The sequence below is a fragment of the Corythoichthys intestinalis genome, chromosome 9, assembly GCF_030265065.1.
Source record: "Corythoichthys intestinalis isolate RoL2023-P3 chromosome 9, ASM3026506v1, whole genome shotgun sequence".
Taxonomy (NCBI): domain Eukaryota; kingdom Metazoa; phylum Chordata; class Actinopteri; order Syngnathiformes; family Syngnathidae; genus Corythoichthys; species Corythoichthys intestinalis.
Genome location: NC_080403.1, coordinates 50,438,099 through 50,463,557, shown reverse-complemented (window position 1 = coordinate 50,463,557; position 25,459 = coordinate 50,438,099). Strand labels below are relative to the sequence as shown.

Here is a 25,459-nt window from a genome sequence, read left to right as displayed (position 1 = left end):
AATTTGGAAACTTTTCTGGGTCACTTCCTGCAGATTTGTGAACACTTTGGGGTTAATTCCTGTTGTTATCTGGTCATTTCTTGTCGATTTGTGGGCATTTCGAGATCACTTCCTGTTGATATCAGGTCAGTTCCTGTTTATTTGTGGACATTTTTAGGTCACTTTCTTTTGATATTGGGTCACTTCCTGTAGATTTGAGGGCATTGAGGTAACTTTCTGTTCATAACAGGTCCTTCCTGCTGATATCAGGTCACTTCCTGTAGATTGGGGAACATTTCAGGTTCACTTATCGATATCAGGTCACTTCCTATCTATTTGAGGGCATATCCGGGTCATTTGCCGTTCATATCAGATCACTTCCTGTAGATTTGGGAAGATTTCGAGGTCACTTCCTGTTGATATCAGCTCACTTCCTATAGATTTGGGAACATTTCGGGGTCACTTCCTGTTGATATCAGCTCACTTCTTGTTGATATCAGCTCACCTCCTATTGATTTGAGGGCATTCCAGGGTTACTTCCTGTTCATATCCGGTCACTTCCTGTAGATTTGCAAATATTTCAGGGTCACTTCCTGTTGATATTGGGTCACCTTTGATTTGGGAACATTTTGTGGTCGCTTCCTGTTCGTATTGGGTCACTTCATGTAGATTTGGGAACATATCAGGTCACTTCTTGTTGTCTTGGGTTGATTTCAAGGTCACTTCCTATTGATATCAGGTCGCTTCCTTTTTATTTATGGATATCTTGGGGTAACTTACTGTTGATATTGGGTCACTTCCTATTGATTTCAGGGCATATCAGGGTCGTTTCCTGTTTATATCAGATCACTTCCTGTAGATTTGGGTCAACTTTGGGGTTATTTTCTGTTGATATCAGGTCATTTCCTGTTGATTTTTGGGGGAATTTCAAGGTCACTTCCTGTTGATATTGGGTCACTTCCTGTAGATTTGGGAACATATCGGGATCACTTCCTGTTGATATCAGGTCACTTCACGTTGATTTTGAAGACATTTCCAGGTCACTTTCTGTTTATTTGGGGATATTTCAGGGTCACTTCTTGCGTATTTTAAATAAGCAAACAATGCATTAGGCCACATCAAAAGGAAAAATCGAGTTGGCAGACATCTTAATAGAAAATCATTTAATAGTATAAATAAAATAAACGTACGCACTCAAAACGTGTGAGAATACAATGACGGCATCAAGTGCAGGTTGCTACAGCAAGGGGGGGAGGTTGTTACGACGGTGTCAGTTCAAACGGCTAATTCTTGGAGTGCATTTTGGCAGCCCTCGGGGGCCCCTTTATATACCGGGGCTTCCGAGCAACTGGCTCGCCTGTCCGCTTGCCCTGCCTCTGCAACCGTGGAATTTGACCAGATGCATACAAAACAACTGAGCGTGTGTATATATGAGTTTTCCACTGTATAGCTACTATACCAAAGCAAACATAACATACTATAGTACAGTGTTATTGCCAAGTAGTTGTCGCGGGTCACAGAAAATGACAGGGTGGAGAATGTTATTTTATCTCAGTTTGGGGACGGAACCGTCCTCCATATCATATGGTAAAACCCTCATTGTAAATACTCGCTTCATCAAGAATTCTTTGATTTTTTTTTTTCTTCCATTGCAAGATTGACGAATGTCAAAAATTACATGCTTCACATTTTCTTATCTATGTATTAGGATAGTATTGTAAAAAAAAAAAAAAAAAAAATTTTAAACACCTTATTGTGTTTGAACGCAGTGTTTTGGCAATACAAATTAATGTACTGTCACTTTAAATAACGATCCAAGTTGAAATGGATTGGACATCAATCACTGTCAATGGTTAATTTTTTTCCCAAGGTAAGATTAATGTGTTTCAAGAGTTCGCTGACTATTCACTATTGCAATCACTTTTGAATAGAATGCGGGGAGTGTTTTGACGATGATAGACGTCCAATCATGTGGCGTCCAATCATCCTTCTGCTGTTAATTTGAATGAGGTTATCACTAGTAAATGTCCACTCCATTTGAAGTCGGAGGCACGCACCCCTCCCACCCATAGCCGTCAATGGCATAGCCTTACTTAGGTGCTAGTTGAATGTCTATGCGCTGTAATGGTAAGTGTATGGTCAAAAATCACAGACACACATGCTTTTCTGCCATTTAAAATGAATGGAAAATTTGGACGTGCATAGCCATCAATGGCATAGCCTGACTTGGGTGCCAGTTAAATGTCAATGCGCTTTAATGGTAAGTGTATGGTAAAAAATATCACAGCCACACGTTTTTCCTGCCATTTAAAATGAAATCCATTTTGTCACATACCCCAAAAAAATGCCACATGCCAAAAATTAATGCCACATAGTAAATTTAATTTTGCCTCATCCCCAAAAAAAAGCTACATGCCAAAATCCATTGGCCACATACCAAAAAATGCCACATGGCAAAATCAATTTGCCACATACCCCCAAAAAAATACCGCATACCAAAATCCATTCTGCCACATACCCAAAAAATGCCACATGCCAAAAACAATGCCAATATGCCAAAATCCGTTTTGCCACATACCAAAAAAAAAAGCCATACGACAAAATCAATTGGCCAAACGCCAAAAAAATACCACATGCCAAAATCAATTTTGCCACATACCAAAAAAATACCACATAGCAAAATCAATTTGCCACATTCCAAAAAAATGCCACATACCAAAATCTATTGTGCCATATACCAAAAAAATGCCACATGGTAAAATCCAGTTTGCCACATACCCAAAAAAATGCAACATGCCAAAATCTATTTTTGCCACATACCCCCAAAAATCCCACATGGCAAAATCAATTTTGCCACATGCCAAAAACAAGCCACATGCCAAAACCCATTTTGCCACATACCCCAAAAAATGCCACATGGCAAAATCAATTTACCACATACCCAAAAAATGCCACATACCAAAATCCATTTTGCCATATACCAAAAAATGCCACTTGGCAAAATCCAATTTGCTACATACCCAAAATAAAATGCCACGTGCCAAAATCAACTTTTGCCAAATGCCAAAAAATAATGGCACATGGCAAAATCAATTTTGCCACATGCCAAAAAAAAAAAAAAGCCACATGCCAAAACCCATTTTGCCTTATACCAAAAAAAAAATGCCACATGGCAAAATCCAGTTTGCCACATACCAAAAAAAAATGCCACCTGGCAAAATAAATTTGCCACATACCAGGAAAAAAAATCAATATCAAAATCAATTTTTGCGATATGCCAAAAAGTAATGCCATATGTCAAAATCAGTTTTGCCACACGCCAAAAAAATAGCCACATGGCAAAATTAACTTGCCACATACCCAAAAAATGCCACATGCCAAAATCAATTTTGCCACATTCCAAATAGTACCACTTTTCGTTCTCAGCCCTGCTGTAGAGTTTTTATGCAGTGTTGTTGCAATGCAGATTGATGTACTGTCCCTTTAAATAACGATTAGAACGCTAGACAGGAGCGACACACACACAGGCAGGCAGGCAGGGAGACACCCGGCTTCATCTCTCGGTCCACGTGTGTGTGTGCTAACTTTTACCGCCATCCATTTCCTTGAATCACAGCCCGCGCCTGCTATGTGGTATCCCTACGCCGGCGAGACGAATTAGACCTAAGTCGGGCTTGAAATTTCACGGTTTCCTTCTCACATTCGATTCCCCCGCCTGGACCCGATGGAAAGAGCAATGCACTCCGGTAAATAATTCACAAGTCCCGAACCCGTGTGTTGTCGTTGGCGTTTTGGCGCGGTTTTTCGTCGCGGAAGAACACAGGCGAACCGCGCCCATAAAAGCTGCGGCCGCATCGGCCACACCTACTGAGTGTTCAAGTCACTAGCTACTCAGTCAGGCTAACCGGCACCGCACCATGCTGTTTAGTTCTCGGTCCAACTTTGAACGCCAACAAGTTCTCCTCGCCGCCGACTAGTCGCCCTTTTTTCTCGGCCATTTACTCCCAAGTGGACTTTAACACCCTTGGATACTTTTCTTCCACTTTGTTGGAATCCATACGTGTCTTTGAACGCATCACTTCTGGTAAGCACGCCTCTTTCTTGTCTTTTATGACGACTCGGATCAAAGTGTTCGCAACGACAACCGGCGTGCCGGTTAAACAATGCCGGTTTTCACGCGTGGGAATGCCAGCGCGTGGTTTAAAGGACAACAGTAATTGATTTACGTCGAAAAAATGTCGTACTCCTTTGGGTGTCGCCGGCATGCAAAACCTCATTAGCTTATGTGCACATTTTCTTAAGCTAATTAGTCACTAACCACGCCGCTCGTGGATAATTGCACACAAGCCATGTTCGTTTTGTGTGTCGGAAAGTCATTCGGAACCGGTGTTGGTTAAAACGCCTTTAAACTTGCCCGAAATCGCACACGTGGCTCCCATTTTACGCTGCGCTAGGCAGGGCGTTCTTGAACTCGTCACTGCGGAGGAGCCCCGCCGAAACCTCATTAAGAAATCGGCACATTTTTTTTGCACCAGCTGTTTAAACGCTAGAAAATGGCGTCATTTGTTTAAAAATGATACTAAATAATTTATTTTGTCTCGGTGAAGACATCGGCGTTATTTTTTTTTTTTAAATTGATGTTTAAAAATCCCACACGTGGATTTTAATGTCTAACGCCTGCCCACAAGGGCGTGAAGCAGTTCGGACCCCCGTGTAAAATGCACGCAAACACAGTGCGGCTTTGTTGTGCACTGAGAACATGCTACACATCCACGCAGCATGTGATTGTGACATGACCTCCACGCCCTGCAGACAAACGCCGGCTGGCTGACTTGAATGTGTCTGGGTCCTAAACGCTACCATTTGAGTGCAGAGGCACTTTTATGTTGTTTTAGGCTAAAAATGGTAGAAAATGCGTTTGGGCGACCCCCCCCCCCCCTCCGCCGATGTGTCTATTCCAGCTGTTGCTGTGACGTGGTGAGAAAAAAGGGTGTGGGGCTTTTGAGGGGGTTAGTAGACCTCAAAGGAGTGTGGGTGGAGCCCTGAGATGTAAACATGGATAAAAGGCAAGCACATTTGGAGTAGAGTTCACTTGGAAGGAGTTGACTTTCACTTGAGGGGCCCAACCCGCTCGGCCGGATTTGTAACTTTTTTTGTATTTTTTTTTTTTCCCTGGTTTTTGCAGCGGCAACATGTTGCAAAGCTTCACCCAGTCCTGCGACTGGATCTACTCGGAGCCGCTGCTATTTGACGATGAGTTTTTCCAGAGCTTGGTGAAGGACCTGCAGTCACTACCCACGCCGCCTCAGTCGCCCCCCGCCAAGGAGGGCGTGACCAAGCCGCTCTCCAAGGGCGACCAGCTGAGCTATGTGTCCGACATCCTTCTGGAGGACGGCGACATGCAGCTCAATTGGAACTGCGCCTTCATCCACGATAAGGAGGGAGGTGGCGGTGAAGGCGGCGGGGGAGGGGGGCGAACCCGCGGCTCCCCCGACGAAGAGGACGACGGTCTGTGGCGATGCCTGGCTTCGGAGGACAAGCTGACGACGGCGTCGGTGCTGGGGTCCAGCCCGCTGCTGTCCGATATTGATACGAGCATCTTCGAGGGGCTGGCCGGGTCCACGCTGGATTGCCAGAACCTGATGGAGAGCCAGGAGACGGGCGAGGCCACGTCCGACTACTGCTCCACCGGAGGGGAGATGTCCACATACTCGTCCAGCGACTCCGGTGAGCGAGTGTTTCCCTGCTTTCGAACATGTGCTTTTCATAACAGTTGTTAAAGCTGACGTGGGCGGGGCTTGGCTAGCGATTGACAGATTCGCATAGGTGCGGGTGTTTGTCAATACATTAGCATGTAATGACGCATTTGTGTGACTGCAGTTGTTAACCACAGGGGAAGTGGTTGCCTTTAATGAGACTCATTAACATACCTTTACAACAGTTTATAATGAATGTACATATAGTATGTACTAAGAAATGCAAAGTGATTTTGGTTTGTGTAATTTAGTTTTAATGTCATTTAAAAATTTTTTTTAAAGTATTGGAGAAATGTTTGTCTGCTATTGGCGCGGGAGACGTCCAATCCATTTTGACTGGGGACAATTATTCATCGCCAGCTTCTCAAAGGCGAAATGGATTGGACATCTATGGCCATCAATGGCAGCAGCTGAGTTGGGCTGCAAATCTTTGAAGTGAACATTTCTGGGGTAAGAGTTTATTCACTGAGTTGATTTTTTAAAAATGACATGTCTTGCTAAAAACTAGTTGTCCGATAATGACTTTTTAATGATTTCCCAATATTGTCCAACTCATAAAAGCCGATACCGATACATGCGGTTGTGGAATTAATATTTTATGGCTAATTGTTTTTGTGATGCCTTACTTGATGTTTGACTTTGTATTTTTTAAATTAGATTTTATATTCTATAACTTGTTATGTATACACTTATATATAATATTTATAGCTTATAATAATTATAATATTTGGTCATAAAACAATTTACATTTTTAAGATTTATATATTTTCAATTATATAGTACTTTATATCGTATTTATAATTTTTTAAAAAATTGTAATATTTTAATATTGGTTGTTCATGATAAAATGTACATATTTAGGATTTATAATTTGTTAATTAGAATTTTGTTTGATCATGAGAAAAATGTACATTTTTAGGATTTATAATTTAAAATTTAAATTTAAATTTTTGTATTATATAATTTTTATATTTTATCTTATCATAATTATAATTTTGTAACATTTATATTTATATATTTAGTCATGAAAAGTTACATTTTTAGGATTTATAATTTTTATATTTTATAAATTATAATTTATAATACAACTTTTAATTTTAATATTTTTATATTTGGCCTTGAAAAAAAATGTCAATTTTTAGTATTTATAATTTTGTAATTGTATTTTTATATTAAATGTTTACAATATATAATTTGTAATTGCAATATTTTATAATTGGTCATGAAAAAAATATTTTTTCGATTTTTAGTTTTTTTTAATTTATAATTATTTGCAATATAATCATAACTTATAATACTTGGAATACTTTCAATTTGGTCGTGAAAAAAATGTACTTTTGGAAGGTTCATAATTAAAATTTTGATACAGAATTTATGGTATTCTCAAATCCTTAAGTGCACAAAAAATAGCTTTATAACTTTAAAAATAATTAAACAAATTTAAATTAAGTTTAGAAAAATATTCAATAATTAGAATTGTCTTTTGTTAAGAAAAACGTTCCAAATATACAAATTTAATTATTAGTATAATTTTGATAAATATAGAAAAAAAAAATTTTTCAATCATTACAGAAAAAACGACATGACCATTTATGTTATGTGGATTGCAAAAAATTCTTTAACTGGATTGAAAAGTACAATTTTGTACTTGAAACAAACTCGTCAATTTTGCCAACCAAATATATCTACAAAAAAATTCTACAATTAAATATTTGTAGTTAATATAAGTGCCACTTTCTAAAAAAAGAAAAAGAAAAAAAGTTATAGCAAAAGAAATGGCAAAAGTAACTTTAAATTTATAAATTCCCGCCAAACATACATCAAACTATTTTTCAACTCATTCCCTGCATTGACAGCAATCTACAACAAATCCTTTCAACATTGATAGCTGCCACTGAATAAGATGGAAACATTGGAGTGAAATGTTTCTGAGGTGAGATTTTATTCTTAAAACGTTTTCTGGTTTCTCGCAGAGGAAGAGATCGACGTAGTGACGGTGGGGCGCTGCCCTTCCAGCCCCTCCCGTCGCCGCAAGCGTCCGAGCGACGAGGACGACGACGAGGAACGCCTGGCTCTCCGGCGCCACCGCTTCGAAATCCAACTGCAGCACAACTACGCCGCGCCGCGCCCGGCCTCCCCGCCTCCCTCGTCGTCCCACCGGCGCTGGCCGGCGTCCGGCCGCCACCACCACTCGTCGTCGCGACACCCGGCCGAGACTGAGGACGAGGAGGAGCGGCGGCGGACGCACAACGTGATGGAGCGCCAACGCCGCAACGAGCTGAAGAACTGTTTCGTGCGTCTGCGCGACAACATCCCCGAGCTGTCGCGCAACGACAAGGCGTCCAAGGTGGTCATTCTGAAGAAGGCCAGAGACTGCATCCACGGGCTGGAGAGCCACGCCCGACGCTTGCAGGCCCGCCGGGATAAACTCCGGGCTAAGCAGGAGGAGCTCAAAGCGAGGCTGCAGCGCGCCACGACGCGTTGCTGAAAACTGGAAAGAGAGACTTTCCCTTTTTTTTTTTTTTTTTGTTTTGTACCAAGATTTCATGCTTTCAGGATCGAGGTGGACATGCTAAAGTGCGCACAAAGATGGAGACTTGACTTATGACTGCTGACTGTTTAAAAAAAAAAAGGCAGAAATTGGAACATAGCTGGCAAAAAGTTGGGATGAAGCTAAAACGACGCACGGTTTTATTTCCATCCTCAAGTTTTTGCTAGCGTTGTATCCGGGATGCCTCGTAGCCATAGCAACCAGCGATCCCTCCGCCGTCAAAACCTTCGGGCGGCCATCAGGTTTTTCCGAGAGACGAGTTCCGATAAATTTTTTTTGTTTCGGAGGCATTTTTGACATTAAAAATGTTTTTTTTTGGTGTGATCAGCGGATCATATTAGATGCATGATTGACCCACAGATGGAAAAAGATGATAACTAATGGAAGTGTACAGTGGACACCTGCACCCATGCCCCCACTTGATCTTTGTTCACTTTATTTTTTTATTTGTTCACTTTATTTTTTTATGCAATCCACTGCTTATTTGCATTCATAAGAGAATACATTTGATAATATTTATTTTTTAACACCTAATCCTGTTTGTTCACTTTTCTTTAAAGGTGATCCAAAGCTCTTTGTAGTTTTTTTTAACACCACTCTGAGGGGAGGGCTCAGAAGGTTTTTTTTTTTTTTTTTTTTTTTTTTTTTTTCATGATCCACTGCTTATTTCCTTTGTTTTCATATATAAAAATCTAATTCTGCTAAGCTTTAAAACATTTTTTTTTTTAAAACAATCAAGTGCTTATTTATATTTTCAATTTTTCCCTCCTAACCCAAACCCTCTTTGTAATTCAATTTTTTGACACAATCCACCACAATTTTCATGGGTTTTTTTGGGGGGGGGGGGGGACTTAACACCCCCCCACCCCACCTATCGTTTATTGACAATTTTGTATTTTAGATGCAATCCTCTTCTCTTAAAACTGATTCCAGTGAGCTTTAAATATTTTTTATACAATCCACTGCTTATTTATTTATATTTTTCATTTTTTTCCCTTAACCCCTCCTGTTTATTCACTTCACCATTTTTTTTTTTTTTTTTACGTAATCTACTGTCCCCCCCCCCCCCAAACTACTCATTTAGTTGACAATTTTAGATGCAATCCACTGCTTATTCTCTTATTTAAAAAATATATATTAACCCCCCCCCCCCCCCCCGAACTGAATCAGTTTGTACATAGTTTATCTCAGTCAACTCAGTTTATTTATTTTTTCATATTTTTCCTAACCCAACACCCTGTTTATTCAAATTGGCTGCCAAATTACGTGGGTTTTTTTTTTTTTTTTTTAACGTAACGTGACTTTTCCTCCAACCTATTCATCATTTATTGACAAGTTTAGATGCAGTATTCTGCTTATTTGCGTTTACATTTTTTTCCCCTCCAAACTGATTCCATTAAGCCTTTTTTTTTTTTTTTTATTTAATATACCAACCGAATCCCCTGTTTGTTCAATTTTTTTTTGACACTATCCACCACCAATTTTCGTTATTCCCCCATCCTATTCATCATATTGACATTTTTTTTTCTTAAAAATGCAGTCCACTGCTTATTTCCCTTTTTGTTCCCCGATGCACGCTACCAAAAAAATTCATCTTTTTAAAAGTTTTTCTACAAAACTTATTAATTTGGGACATGACCCACTGCTTATTTTCTTTTAAGATTTTTTTGTTCAACTTAATGATATATGTATTAATAAGTTAGGAGTACATCAAGTAAAAACATAATTTATTGACATTTTGGATACAAACTTCACACAAAAATAAACTCATCCATGTTTTTTTTCCCCCCTGCAATTCACATTTCTCGCAACAGTTCATGACTATTTGCCACTTCATTACGGGTGTCCACTGTACAACTGTATTAACACATTTCTAGCGCTGTCAATGGCAGCCTTTGCAACCCTTGAAAGGAAATTTTCTGTAGTTTTTTCATCAATTTCAGCCAAATCTTTTACCAAAATTAAAATGAGTTCTTAGGAAAACAAAAAACCTAGCCAAAGTTTTTAAGTCAATTTTCCCGTTCTTCCCGACATTCCCCGTTGCCAAAACCGGTTGTTGGAATGGCACGTCTTAAAAGTGGACTTTTTGTTGTTGTTGTTATTGGGAAGCGGGGTTGAGTCTTCCCAAGAAGTTGCTCGTGGGAGCAAAGACGGCAGGGACGAGTTTGTAAAGCTACCTCCGCCTCGGCACCCCCACCGGAACCCGCCCGTGTTCACCGTATTGGTGGCTAAAATACTGTACAAAGTTTTATTTTTTTGCCTGTTTTTTGAAAATGTACATTTGGTTGTATCATAAATTATTTTACTTTTCTTCCGGGGTTTTTTTTTTTTTTTTGTCTTATGAATTTTTGGAGAGATGAAATGTTCTTTTTTCACCAGCACTTTTTTAAAAATATTGATGGAAATAAAGAACGAGAGTCGGGAAAATGCGTCTGCTTGTGTTTTGTCAACACTCACACGAAATATCGTATATGGAAGCGTATAGCTGCCACCCAAAAAAATGTCCAATATATTGTTTTTACATGATAATATGTAAAAACTTGATATGTATCATGTAAAAATGTGATAGTATTACGTTTTTACATGATACTTATTGTCCATCAATTAAAAACACTAGCGCTAGCTGTTAGCATCTATGTAGCATTAGCATCCACATAACCAACTAATGTGAATTTTGCTATTAAAAAAACGCACAAGACTAGGGCTGCAACTTACGATTAGTTTTATAATCTGACAAATGATTAATTGGATCAATGTCACTTTTTTCAATTACCTTCACAATTTCAGTTGTTTCAGGCATGTTGTAAGAAACAAAATGGATGACCATTTCCACAAGCACTTTTTAAACGAGAGTCGGGAAAATGCGTCTGCCTGTGTTTTGCTAACACGCACATGAAATATTGTATAGCCTACGGAAGCATATTGCTGCCACCCAAAAATGTCCAGTATATTGTTTTTACATGATATGTAAAAACGTGATAAGTGTCATGTAAAAATGTGATAGTATTGTGTTTTTACATGATACTTATTGTCTATCACATAAAAAACTATCAAGTAAAAACACTAGCGCTAGCTGTTAGCATCTATCTAGCATTAGCTTCCACATAACCAACTAATGTGAATTTTGCTATTTAAAAAAATGCACAGGACTAGGGCTGCAATTTAAGATTAGTTTTAAAATCAATAGGACAAACGACTAATTGGATCAATGTCACTTTTTTCAATTACCTTCACAATTTAACTTGTTTTAGGCATGTTGTAAGAAACAAACTGGATGACTATTTCCTTCAAAAATAATGTGTTATTAAAGATCGCTGACTTATCTGTAGTCTACAACTTTTCTAAGTACTAGGTCCTAGGTTCTGATTATAAAACGTAAAAATTACTCGGTACACAAATTCAAGCAAAATTTTGTTCATAAAATTTAAAAAAAAAACAGCTGCCAATTGCCTTTTTTTCTTGTGGACAAAGTGCTTATATAAATTGTATCAATGACTCATTTATTTTCTTTAAACAAGCTAAACGACAAGATCGAATGAGGAGGAGACAGACTGTAATGTATCAGTTTTCTTTATCAAACAGTTGTTTATAAATTCAATCCAAATCCAATTTTAAAGCACACTCTCTTGTATGACAATTTACAATTCCAATGGGAGTTAAACTTGAGACTGTTATATGAATGTATGAATGGGTTTATGTGTGTGGTTTCTTTATAAAAATAAAACTTTACTATATAACAATAACTCACTTCTCGAAAACACAAGACAAATGGACACTTAAGAAACTGATTAGCATAATCGCTAACTAGCTTAGCGCTCCGTTATAACATCTCATCAACAAAGAATACTCACCTCTGACAGAGGCACACTGGATCTAACAACACAAAAGACAATCTAACTCTCGATACTTAATAATACAGCATTATTGATTCAGCAACCCAATCTGAGTGTAGCAGTGAACTCTCTCTCGCTGTAATCACTGTCGTGCGCGCAGCATCACATTACACATAAATAAGGACCCAAACAGGGATGCTCATCATAGCTGCCGGCAAAAATCGATTACTAAATTAGTTGGCAACCAATTTATTAATCGATTCAAATGATTAGTTGTTGCAGCCTTACACAAGACATTTTCTAATTGAAGTTTTAAGTCAATCCTTGTACTATTTTGAGTTTTAAAATGATTAAATAGGAAAATCTATCATGTATATAAGGCTTTTATCACTTTTTTTTGTAATGTCTTCAAAGATTTTAGCTGTTTTGACTTCTAAAATTATGATTTTGATTCTTGGATTATTTAGATAGATATCGATAGACATATACAGTATATCGATATCTATATCTATCTATCTATCCATCCATCCATCCATCCATCCATCTATTGCTATCTATCTAAACTATTGCTATAATTTGTTCCAAGACTTTAAAGACAAATACCATAAAACCCTAAGCTAATAGCGTCCACAATATCATAGCACTACCGATTAGCATCTAAGTAGCATTAGCATCTAAGTTACAAATAAATACAAGGAAAAAAAGTGCTTTTAGTTAGTGACATTTTTAGTTTTTGAAAGATTTTAAGGTTTGTTTCTAAACTTTTTTTTTTTAATTCTACAATATTATTTTTACTTATTCTGGTATATTTTTTTTCAAATTCTTTTTATTTTAAACTTTGGCAACATTGGTCCTCCATAGCCACTGATGGCGCTTGACGTTCAATCTATTTGAAGTGGGAGGGATCGCAGCTGAACTACAGAACGACGATTGCGCGTCTTTCAACAGCACTGAAAGAGATAAGAGTTACCTTACAGTACTTATAATATTTAATCTCTGGAAACTTCGTAGCGTCGCTAGCTCAGTGCTGCTGTTTAGCTGGTTAGCGTTGTAGGTCAAGGCGAGTTAGGATAACAAGCCATAAACGTGCACGCTGAAAACTTTGAAACCTTTTTTTGCGCAACATACTCCACATGACAAACACACTTTGGACAGGTGAACCACACGCATGGGAGATACAAACAACACACTTTGAACACTGTAAAACCGTATGTGACTTTAAACATGACACACTTAAATGCAAACTTTGGACCGTTACGAATTTGAAGTAGGAATTTCAATGGGTATGAAGTAGGGTTGGGAACCTCTGGGTACCTCACAATACGGTACAATTTGTGATACAGGGCTCACTATAACGATCTTGTGATATGGCGATATTATATGGAAACCATTCTACGATATACTACAATTCAATAAAACTGAATAACCCCCCCTCCCCCAATAGAATTTTTTGTTTTGTTTTGTGTGTTCAATGTATTTATTCACATTTAGCTTTGGAAACATACATATATGACATGTTTTTTCACTTTTTTTCCCCGAAGTATAATTTAAGAAAAACTTTGATGTATATAAACTTAAATAAATGTTTTTTTTAAGCACTTCATATGTAGTAATTATAATAAGTAAACATGTTACTGTCACACCGAATTCTTTTTAAACAAAAATAAAGTAAAAAAAAAAGTAGCCACAGCAACTGTTTGACAAGCTAAGCGATGTGGCGCTTTGAAGTTTCGGCTTCCAAGCATCTCTGGCGAGATGAAACCTTAATGTCTGTCAATCATCTTTAAGTTTGATAAGCAACTCCAGTGCACTGCCAGCTCAGAAAAGCAGCAGGAGGGAGACTAAGTGATCAGGACAGCTCATCTGTATTTATTTATCTATTATTTTTTAATTGAAAAAGGGTAGGGTAGGATAGGGTAGGGTAAGGATATAGAGTAGGGTATAGGATATAGGGTCGGGTATAGATATAAGTTATAAGGTAGGGTAGGATATAGGGTAGGGTATAGGATATAGGGTAGGGTAGCATAGGATATAGGGTAGGATACAGGGTTTAGGATATAGGGTAGAGTATATGACATAGGGTAGGGTAGGGTATAGGATATAGGGTAGGGTATGATATAGAGTAGGATATAGGGTAGGTTAGGGTAGGATGTAGGGTAGGATAGGATATAGGGTAGGATAGGGTAGGGTATAAGATATAGGGTATGGTATAGGATATAGGATATAAGATGTAGGGTAGGGTATAGGTTATATGGTAGGGTAGGGTATAGGATATAGGATATTAACATACTAGGGTAGGATACGGTATAGGGTAGGGTGGGATATAAGATATAGGGTAGGGTATAGGGTATAGGGTATAGGATATAGGATAGGATAGGATAGGATAGGATAGGATAGGATAGGAATGGGATGGGATAGGATAGGATATAGTGTAGGATAGGGTAGGGTATAAGATATAAGATGTAGGGTAGGGTATAGGTTATATGGTAGGGTAGGGTATAGTATATAGGGTAGGGTATAGGATACAGGATATAATATATAGGGTAGAGTAGGACATATGATATAGGGTAGGGTATAGGTTATATGGTAGGGTAGGGTATAGTATATAGGGTAGGGTATAGGACACAGGATATAATATATAGGGTAGAGTAGGACATATGATATAGGGTAGGGTATAGGATATAACATACTAGGGTAGGATAGGGTATAGGGTAGGGTGGGATACAAGATATAGGGTAGGGTATAGGATATAGGATAGGATAGGCTAGGATGGAATGGGATGGGATAGGATATAGGGTAGGGTAGGGTAGGGTAGGGTAGGGTAGGATGTGGGGTAGGATAGGATATAGGGTAGGATAGGGTAGGGTATAGGATATAGGGTATGGGATATAAGATGCAGGGTAGGGTATAGGATATAGGGTAGGGTACAGGATACAGGATATAATATATAGGGTAGAGTAGGTAGGGTGGGATATAAGATATAGGGTAGGGTGTAGGATATAGGATAGGATAGGCTAGGATGGAATGGGATGGGATAGGATATAGGGTAGGGTATAGGGTAGGGTAGGATATAGAGTAGGATATAGGGTAGGGTAGGGTAGGGTAGGGTAGGGTAGGGTAGGATGTAGGGTAGGATAGGATATAGGGTAGGATAGGGTAGGGTATAAGATATAGGGTATGGTATAGGATATAGGGTATAGGATATAAGATGTAGGGTAGGGTATAGGATATAGGGTAGGGTACAGGATACAGGATATAATATATAGGGTAGAGTAGGTAGGGTGGGATATAAGATATAGGGTAGGGTGTAGGATATAGGATAGGATAGGCTAGGATGGAATGGGATGGGATAGGATATAGGGTAGGGTATAGGATTTTGGATATAACATACTAGGGTAGGGTAGGGTAGGACAGGGTATGACAAAGAAATGGGAGATTTATTCCACCAAATTTGAATGAAAAGTTCAAGATATGCATATTTGGCCAGTCTTGGCCACACGTGATGATGAAACTGCCAATTGCATGATTGGGGCATCTCAATAGCTGTAAAAATTAAAACATTAAAAATCAAATTTTGACCTGTTTAAAAACACGCTGTCAAAATGAGAACAAATTTGAACACAAATTCACTTAGATCACTGGTACTTAACCTTGCTAAAGGACACGCGTTTCACAGGTGCATTCACCAAACCCTTTAGAATTTCATAATAAGGCCACTTAAAAAAAACAAAACTAATTCAAAACCTAGCAAGCTAACATTCAAGTGAATTCCTGTTCAAATTGCTTCCAGATTTCAAAGTTATTACAAATAATTTTGCCTTTTGCTGTTGATTTTCATGTTGGTAAATCAAATTAAACTCATTTATTTTTCGCACTGTTCCTTTTTTTGTTTTCATGTCTACATTCTCATTTTATTGTCGCATCCTTTAAATTGACACAATTTATTTTTTGTTTAAATTATCTACACAGTTCACGCTGTCTGTAGGTCTCTTATACGTCCTCATACCAAATGCCAGTCAACCTTCCACTGAGCAAACCGATTTCTCCTTCCGTTAGATAGAGGGCTAGCATTTGAAAGAAATGGAATTAAGCCTCTACACTAAGGGGAAACCAGTCCAAAAATCTAGCATACAAAATAGGGCTCTGAGTTTCTTAACCTTCACCGAACCCAAGTTAAGAACCATCGACTTACAGTAGATATTTGCTTGCTAGCTTAGTCTTGAATTTAGTCATATTGCTTTATGATCTCACTACAAAGGGTTCGGTGAACACACACGTCAAATTGGTGGGCTGCGGTACCTTTAGCGGGGTTAAGTGTGGGTGCTGGCGAGCCGATGCAAATGAGGGGCAGCACCAGGCGGCTCGGAGGGTAAATCAGAGATTCAAAGAAAATTCCCCTGTGACGTCAACTTTGTTTTCAGCTGAGCACTGAATAGAGAGAAAAGGTCGATTTTGTCATCGCTCTTCTTCATTTAAATGATGATGGGAAGTGAAAGTGGTGCAGAAAAACGTTGTTTCCTTTCCAAACGATTTACATGGAAAAGTACAGTTTGGTTTTGTCTCTTTCTCATGATAAATAAAGTAATGACGTATCCAAATAGTGCGTTTCTTTGTCGGAATTTACATTTAAGAAATATACATAATGTATTGGAGGAATGCAAAGTACATAAAAATAGTTTTTAATAATAATTAAAAAAAAAAAAAAAAAAAAGTATTTGGAAAATTTAATTGAAAAATACAGCAAAAAATGAGAAAATTCTAAAATAAAAATAAAAAATTCTAATATTCTTAAAAAAATAAAAATAGATAAAGAAAAAAAACACACACATACACGAAAAAATTATTAATGAATTTAAACAAATAAAAATTTCCAAAAATTGTTTTTAACTCTAAATTTTAAAAAATATTTTAATTTAATACAGTGGCCAATGGGAAAACCCATTGGCAGTGTACCAAATACTTGTTCTCCCCACTGTATATTTTTTCAAATTGTTTTATTTCATATGTCATATTTTCACCTGCATTTTTCTAAATTTCCCATTTCTTAAGAATTAATACTATTTTCATGTACTTTTGTATTTCTCCATTGCTTTATATTTATATTTTATTTGTTAAAAAATAACAACTTTTTTTTAAAGGAAAAGAAAAGAAAGGAAAGGAAAAGAAAAAAGAAAAGAAATTAAATTTTAATTCTTAAATTTTTAATTAATTGGAAAAGAAAATCTCTTATTTGTCCAAACCCCAACCCGCTAAAAATTAATACTTTATTCTCACATGATGACTCCCATGATTATTCATATTGCATTTACTGCACTTATTGTTTCCTTTTTTTTTATATTTGTTAACAAGCAGGTCATAAAATCACCGGTTATGTAAAGTCATGGTGGATCTCGTGGTGGATCTGTGTCGCCCCATGACATTACATAGTTGGTGAATTCATGACCTCTGAGGGAGCCCCAGCTTTCTCACATTATGCTGCAAAATTTATTGGTAGTCTTCAGACATCCTAATGCCATGCACACAGCCAAGAAATCCAGTGCCAGAGGTAGCAAAGCAACCCCAAAACATCAGGGAACCTCCACCATGTGTGACTGTGAGGACCGTATTTTTTTCTTTGAAGGCCTCGTTTTTTTCCTGTAAACTCTATGTTGATGCCTTTTCCTAAAAAGCTCTACTTTTGTCTCATCTGACCAGAGAACTTCTTCCAAAACGTTTTTGGCTTTCTCAGGTAAGTTTTGGCAAACTCCAGCCTGGCTTTTTTATGTGTCTGGGTCAGAAGTGGGGTCTTCCTGGGTATCCTACCATAAAGTCCCTTTTCATTCAGACGCCGACGATAGTACGGGTTGACACTGTTGTACCCTCGGACTGCGGGACAGCTTGAACTTGTTTGGATGTTAGTCGAGGTTCTTTGCAGACTTCTTTACAGTAGACTACGCTACTGTTGTAAATAAAATGGAGTCAGTGGTAATGACAGGAAAGGAAAATTCATGGAAAATAGAGAAAAATAGAGAAAATGAAAAGATATGCTTTTGCTGGATCTGTGGATCTTTCTTCGCCGCGACAGTATCCACCTTCCACACAATCTTTCGTTGAAATCTCTCGTCAATTTTTCTTTTCCGTCCACATCTACGGAGGTTCACCACAGTGCCATGGGCTTTACAAATATTGATGATATTGCGCACGGTAGACACAGGAACATTCAGGTCTCTGGAGTTAGACATGTAGCTTTGAGATTGCTTATGCTTCCTCACAATTTTGCTTCTCAAATCCTCAGACTGTTTTTTGTTCTTCTTTCTTTTCTCCATGCTCAACGTGGAACACACAAGGACACAGGACAGAGGTTGAGTCAACTTTAATCCATTTTAACTGGCTGCAAGTGTGATTTAGTTATTGCCACCACCTCTTATGTGCCAAAGGTAAGTAAAAGGTGCTGTTAATTACAGAAATTAGAGAAGCAGCACATGATTTTTAAAAGGGTGCCAATACTTTTGTCTGGCCCATTTTTGGAGTTTTGTGTAAAATTATTTTCTTTTGTGTTTTTTCATTGCAAGCAAAATAAATGAAGATATTACTACCAAAGCATTTGTAATTGCAATCAATTTCTGGGAGAAATTGAGCATTATCTGACAGAATTGCAGGGGCGCCAATACTTTGGGCCAACCTGGTATATGTATTTTTTACTATTTTGCATTCTTGGTCTATTGTATATACAGTGGTATGAAATAGTATCTGAACCTTTTGGAATTTTTCACATTTCTGCATATAATCCCCGTCAAATATGATCTGATCTTTGTCAAAATCACACAAATGAAAAGACAGTGTCTGCTTTAACTAAAACCACCCTAACATTTATAGGTTTTCATATTTTAATGAGGATACATATATATATATATATATGTATATTCTCTATAAAACTACTGTAGTTCAGTCAGATTCCTGGGACGTCTGGCACGAATGGCTGTATTTAGGTCATGCCACGGCATCTCAATGAGGTTCAAGTCTGGACTTTGACTTGGCCACTCCAGACCGTGTATTTTGTTCTTCTGAAACCATTCTGAAGTTGATTTACTTCTGTGTACAGACGGCCTCAGGTTTTCCTGCAAAACATCTTGATAGAATTCATTCTTCCATTAATGATTGCAAGTTGTCCAGGCCCTGAGGTAGCAAAACTGCCCCAATTCATGATGCTCCCTCCACCATGCTTCACGGTGGGGATGAGGTGTTGATGTTGGTGAGCTTTTCCATTTTTCCTCCACACATGACGTTGTGTGTTACTCCCAAACAACTCAACTTTGGTTTCATCAGTCCACAAAATATTTTGCCAAAACTTCTGTGGAGTGTCCAAGTGCCTTTTTGCAAACATTAAACGAGCAGCAATGTTGTTTTTTTTAGACAGCAGTGGCTTCCTCCTTGGAGTCCTCCCATGAACACTATTCTTCGCCATAATTTGTCATATAGTTGATGTGTGCACAGAGATATTGGACTGTGCCAGTGATTTCTGTGAGTCTTTGGCACGCACTCTAGGGTTCTTTTTTTCTCTGAGTATTCTGCGCTGAACTCTTGGCGTCATCTTTGGTGGACGGCCACTCCTTGGGAGAGAAGCAAAAGTGCCAAACTCTCTCCATTTGTTGACATCTCCTCTGGCTGTCGATTGATGATCATCCAGATGGTTTTGAATCCTTTCCCAGCTTTAAATAAATCAACAATCCTTGATTGCAGGTCTTCAGACAGCTCTTGACCGAGCCATGATGCACATCAGACAATGCTTCTCATCAAGACATTTCTTGCAGGTGTGTGTTTTATAGTGGGCAGGGCAGCTTTAAACAACTCATCAGTGATTGGGCACACACCTGACTTAAATTGTTTGGTAAAAAAATGATTTTTATTGCTCTTAAGGTCTCCTTAGGCAGGGGGCTCACTTACTTATTTTTTCTTTTTCATGCCACTGTATATATCACACACAAACTGTACGGCTCTCGTTGAATCACATTTTTAGAATATGTGAGGTTTTTTTATTTTTTTTACGGGTCTCTTCCCGACCTCTGCCCTAAATGCTAAAGGTTAGCATTTAAAAGAAAGGTTGAGGTTTGAAGTGGGCTTTTTAGGGCAGGTTTCAGCTTTTAAAGCAAACGTGAAATACTGGTGCAGCGTCTGGAATGTCCTGACCACCCCCCACTTTCCACCCTTTCCTCAGTGATGGCTGTGAAAGTGGTTAAAGCGGAGACACCGCCCGCCCCACCCCCAGCGTCACACGGATTCCCCGCATGATGAAACCAAACGGGGAAATCTAGCAAGCTGCATTTGGGCATCCGCTTGTCAAACTTGCAAGTTTCACATAAACCGTCGCTTAACTCATTGAACTCATTGGCTGGTTTTGACAGCGTTCAGTCCATATTGACTTGGAGGGGCGAATAAACAAACGTCATGTATGAGCATTCACAGACAGTCCTAGTTTACGTAAATTGGACATCTATCGTCGTCAATGGTAGACAAAAAAATAAACCATTCTTTGGACACTCATTTGAATACTGTGAATTTCAGAAGTGTTATTTGGGGCCACACTAGAGATGTTTTTTGATGGAAATGCTAAAAAATCAACAGGAAGTTACCGTAATCAACAGGAAGTAAACAAAAAAATCAACAGGAAAAGACCCAGGAATGCCCCAAAATGCACAGCATTTACCAGAAAATGCCTGCAAATTAACAGGAAGTAACCAAAATACAGAGGATGTTACCTAGATATGACCCAAAATCCTAGACAGTCACCCAAAATGAACAGAAAGTGACCCGGGAATGCCACTAAAGACACAAGAAGTGATGCAAAATCAACAAAAACACAGAAGTGCACCATTTCAAATCCGATCTGGGACACTTTCGTATCTGGTTTAAATCCGATCTAGGTCACATTTTTCCAGAATGTGGCGGCGGTCTGAACTGTCAAGTCTCCCAAATCGGAATTCATTCAGCAATAATGTCAGCAAAGAGGGAGAGCGACAGGCAGGACGGCAGCCATGTAGCTGTGCATTATCGTTAGCGCCTAGCTTGAACTCGGCTTTTACACAGGAGTCGGGCTTGACCACAGTCATAAAAAAATAAATAAATAAAGTGAAGAAAAGGATAAGCCTGATGATGCTGTTTTCTTTTTGTGCGAAAAATAAGCAATATTTCAGTATTTTGCAGTTTGCTCAGCGCGTGTTGGTCACAATCAACAGGAAGTAAACAAAACGAATCAACAGGAAAAAACCCAGGAATGCCCCAAAATGAACAGGATTTACCAGAAAATGCCTGCAAATCAACAGGACGTAACCAAAATACAGAGGATGTTACCTGGATATGACCCAAAATCATAGATAGACACCCAAAATGAACAGAAAGTGACCCGGGAATGCCACAAAAGACAAAGGAAGTAACGCAAACTAAACAAGAACTTCGCACAGAAGTGCACCATTTCAAATCCGATCTGGGTCACTTTCGTATCTGTTTTAAATCCGATCTGGGCCACATTTTTCTAGAATGTGGCGAAGGTCTGAATTGTCAAGTCTCCCAAATCGGAATTCATGCAGCAATTACGTCAGCAAAGAGAGCGACAGGCAGGACGGCAGCGATGTAGCTGTGCATTAGCGTCGGCGCCTAGCTTGAACTCGGCTTTTACACAGGAGTCGGGCTCGACCACAGTCATAAAAAAAAATAAAATAAAATGAAGTAAAAGGATAAGCCTGATAATGCTCAGTTTTCTTTCTGTGCGCCAAATAAGCAATATTTCAGTATTTTGCAGTTTGCTCAGCACATGTTGGTCACAATCAACGGGAAGTAAACAAAAAGAATCAACAGGATAAAACCCAGGAATGCCCCAAAATGAACAGGATTTACCAGAAAATGCCTGCAAATCAACAGGACGTAACCAAAATACAGAGGACGTTACGTAGATATGACCCAAAATCATAGTTAGACACCCAAAATGAACAGAAAGTGACCCGGGAATGCCACAAAAGGCACAGGAAGTAACGCAAAATAAACAAGAACTTCACACAGAAGTGCACCATTTGAAATCTGATCTGGGTCACTTTCGTATCTGGTTTAGATCCAATCTGGGTCAAATTTTTCTAGAATGTGACGGCGGTCTGAACTGTCAAGTCTGCAAAATCGGAATTCATGCACTAATTACGTCAGCAAAGAGTGAGAGCGACAGGCAGGACGGTAGCGATGTAGCTGTGCATTAGCGTTAGCACCTAGCTTGAACTCGGCTTTTACACAGAAGGGCAATTTGACCACAGTCATAAAAAAAATAAAATGAAGAAAAGGGTAAGCCTGATAATGCTCCATTTTCTTTCTGTGCACCAAATAAGCAATATTTTATATTTTGCAGTTTGCTCAGTGCGTGTCAGACTGCAAATTAGTGCGCATGTGTAATACTTGAATGGGCTCATCATCTCGCGCCACGGTTCCCGGAGTCTGCCCCTCTCCCAATTTCAAGCGGTAGGGGCGCTGTTGAATATCAAATCAAAGTGACGCCTCGTCCCCGCGTCAGCGCCTTAACTATTCACACGTCGGTAGCAACAAATACAACAAAACGGCTTCATGTTTGCTGTTGACGCTTGAAAACAAACCCTTTTATCATGTAGAACGGGAGGGTAGATTGCAGTTACTGGCTGACGATAAATGAAATCTTTGCCTGCCACTAACGACGACAGACGTCTAAGGGGCAGTTTACATGGCGACTTTGCGACATGAAGACGCAATGACTGAGTAGCGGAATTGCCTCGCGTGCATATGGTGTCGGCGAAGATGAAAAATTCTGAATCCTGCCTCCCAAGTGGAAGAATTTGATTACGGGGGTCGCAGCGCATTTATATGCACGGAAACCGCCTTCGCGTCGATGACGTAAGCACTCGCGCACGTCACATGGGCGTGCACAGCGGTGCTATTAAACATTAAAAACAGCAAATGGCGGAACGTCGGCTTTAGTTTACTGTTTTCATAATGTTTTTAACTTAAATATGTTGAATGTTTCCATTGTTGTGCCTTTTTGAACAAAAGAAAATGCCATTGCTTGGAGAGGGCGGGCATGTTGTCTTCCGGGCTGAGGAGGTCAAAGTGCATCATTCCTGTCGCCTTGTAAATCTGCACTGCCGCCTAGGGCCTGGCATGAATACTACATCGTTTTCATGCGGAATTGCGACATTGTTTGAATGGAAATGGAACCATATAAATGCAAACATGAAATTTTTCGTCTTCTCGGAGAGTCGCCAAGTAAACTGCCCCTAATGCATTTGAATTGGAAGGTCTAGCAGCGAATTTGTCGCTGCCAGATCTTTACTAGTGACAAACTCATTTCAATAGCGTACCGCACGAATGCAGTTTTTAGACAGCAAGGATGTGTGACGTCGCCATTGTAAACCGGAAGAGGGTCAACATAGAAGTGCCCTCGTATATAACCAATGCTAGGAATGCCTTTTTTCTGCCGGTAATCTTTCAAAAAAGAACATGCCGAGTAAACACTGCTGCTATAGAACTTGTAGAAACGACTTTAGACATGATGACATATGAAGGATGTTCTCTTCATCAGTGTGTTTGGGATCAGCGTGACAATGATCCCAAACACACAGCCAGGGCAACAAAGAAGTGGCTTCGTAAGAAGCATTTCAAGGTCCTGGAGTGGCCTAGCCAGTCTTCAGATCTCAACCCCGTAGAAAATCTGTGGAGGGAGTTGAAAGTCCGTGTTGCCCAACGACAGCCCCAAAACATCACTGCTCTAGAGGAGATCTGCATGTAGGAATGGGCCAAAATACCAGCAACAGTGTGTGAAAAGCTTGTGAAGAGTTACAGAAAACGTTTGGCCTCTGTTTTGCCAACAAATGGTACATAACAAAGTATTGAGATGAACTTTTTGTATTGACCAAATATTTATTTTCCACCATGATTTGCAAATAAATTCTTTAAAAATCAAACAATGTAATTTTCTGGGGGCTTTTTCCACATTGTGTTTCTCATGGTTGAGGTTTACCCATGTTGACAATTACAGGCCTCTCTAATATTTTCAAGTGGGAGAACTTGCACAATTAGTAGTTGACTAAATACTTATTTCCCCCACTGTATATATATTTCTTCATTTCATATCTTTCTATTTCTTTGAATTTGTATCTATTTCTATCCTCCATGAGTTATACCTTATAAAAAGAGTCTTTAAAAAAACTTTTTTTTTTGCTAACCGAAAATACAATTACAAAAAAGGATCAATTTTCCTATAACAAATGAGCAAAGTGAGTTACCAGCCCAACAACTAATAACTTGCCACTTTCTACACTCTTGCTAGCATGCTACAATATGTCAACACCAAATGCTAACAGCGACAGTCGCACAGTTGCCCCGCAAGCAACATGCACGTGTGAACAATTTGAAACATTTAACAGTGGACTACAGAGATGAACAAAACCTCCTCACGTATGATTAGCACAACTGCGTACGTTGACAGATGATTGTTGACGTCCGAGTTTGAATCGCCTGACAGTTAGCGATAGTGTGAGCGCGCGCGAGTGGCAGCGACAGATGAGCGACTTCCCCGAGCTGAGACAAAACGCGTTTCTTTGCTTTTCCCGTAAACGACTGGACGCGAGCACACGCACTTCAGCTGTCTATGGATGTGAAAGGCTCTCAGTCTTTTTATTAGCTTCATAACACGCGTATGGCATGTTTTTGACGTGTTTTGGCATGTGGACAGTGAGGAATTGAACCGAGTAGGCGAAGCAGCTGCGCGTGAGTGTCAGAACTGCCATATTTTGCTTTTCTTGCAGGTGCAAAACAGAAGGTGTAAAGAATACGACTTCTCCAGACGCATCTGAGTACTTTAACCTTTGGGTCGAGGTCATAGTGAAGGCAGATAGAGTCATAATTCATTCAAAAATATGCGAACAGTGCGGATTGAACGCATTATGGCTTGTTTCAAGTTGGTTTCTGAGTGTCCACTTCACAGCGTAGATCTGCCATCTTCCCTACAGCTGACTTTAGGGTTTAGACAGATGTCTATACTTGGAGCTCTGCTTGCAATTGTTGCATACTTTGGCAGACTTCAACTATCTGGACTGAAGCAAAATAGATAGTATAGATAGATGGACATTCGGGCAGTGTGATACACAGACTGACCAAACGGCAGCTGGCCACATGGTTGCTAACTGTCATATGCTATTGTTTCGCCACAACTGGATTCATTACCTCCTTACTATTCATCCTTTACACAGTCGCTGGAAATGTTGTTTAATCCATCTGCAGGCGACCGGGAGATAGATTTTTGATTGATTGATGATTTTATGACACTGTGCGGGTGTGCGCTGGTCCACATGGGA

At 39.1% G+C, this 25,459-nt stretch overlaps 1 protein-coding gene across 1 annotated transcript; it reads left to right on the top strand.

The window, feature by feature from the left end:
* The first annotated feature begins 3,832 nt into the window (after positions 1 to 3,832).
* On the top strand, positions 3,833 to 9,604 carry mych (myelocytomatosis oncogene homolog). The gene is made up of 3 exons (XM_057844843.1): positions 3,833 to 4,063; positions 5,165 to 5,706; positions 7,709 to 9,604. The coding sequence occupies exons 2-3, from the start codon at positions 5,172 to 5,174 to the stop codon at positions 8,221 to 8,223; spliced, it is 1,050 nt and encodes a 349-aa protein (XP_057700826.1). The 5' UTR covers positions 3,833 to 4,063; positions 5,165 to 5,171; the 3' UTR covers positions 8,224 to 9,604.
* Positions 9,605 to 25,459: the final 15,855 nt, after the last annotated feature.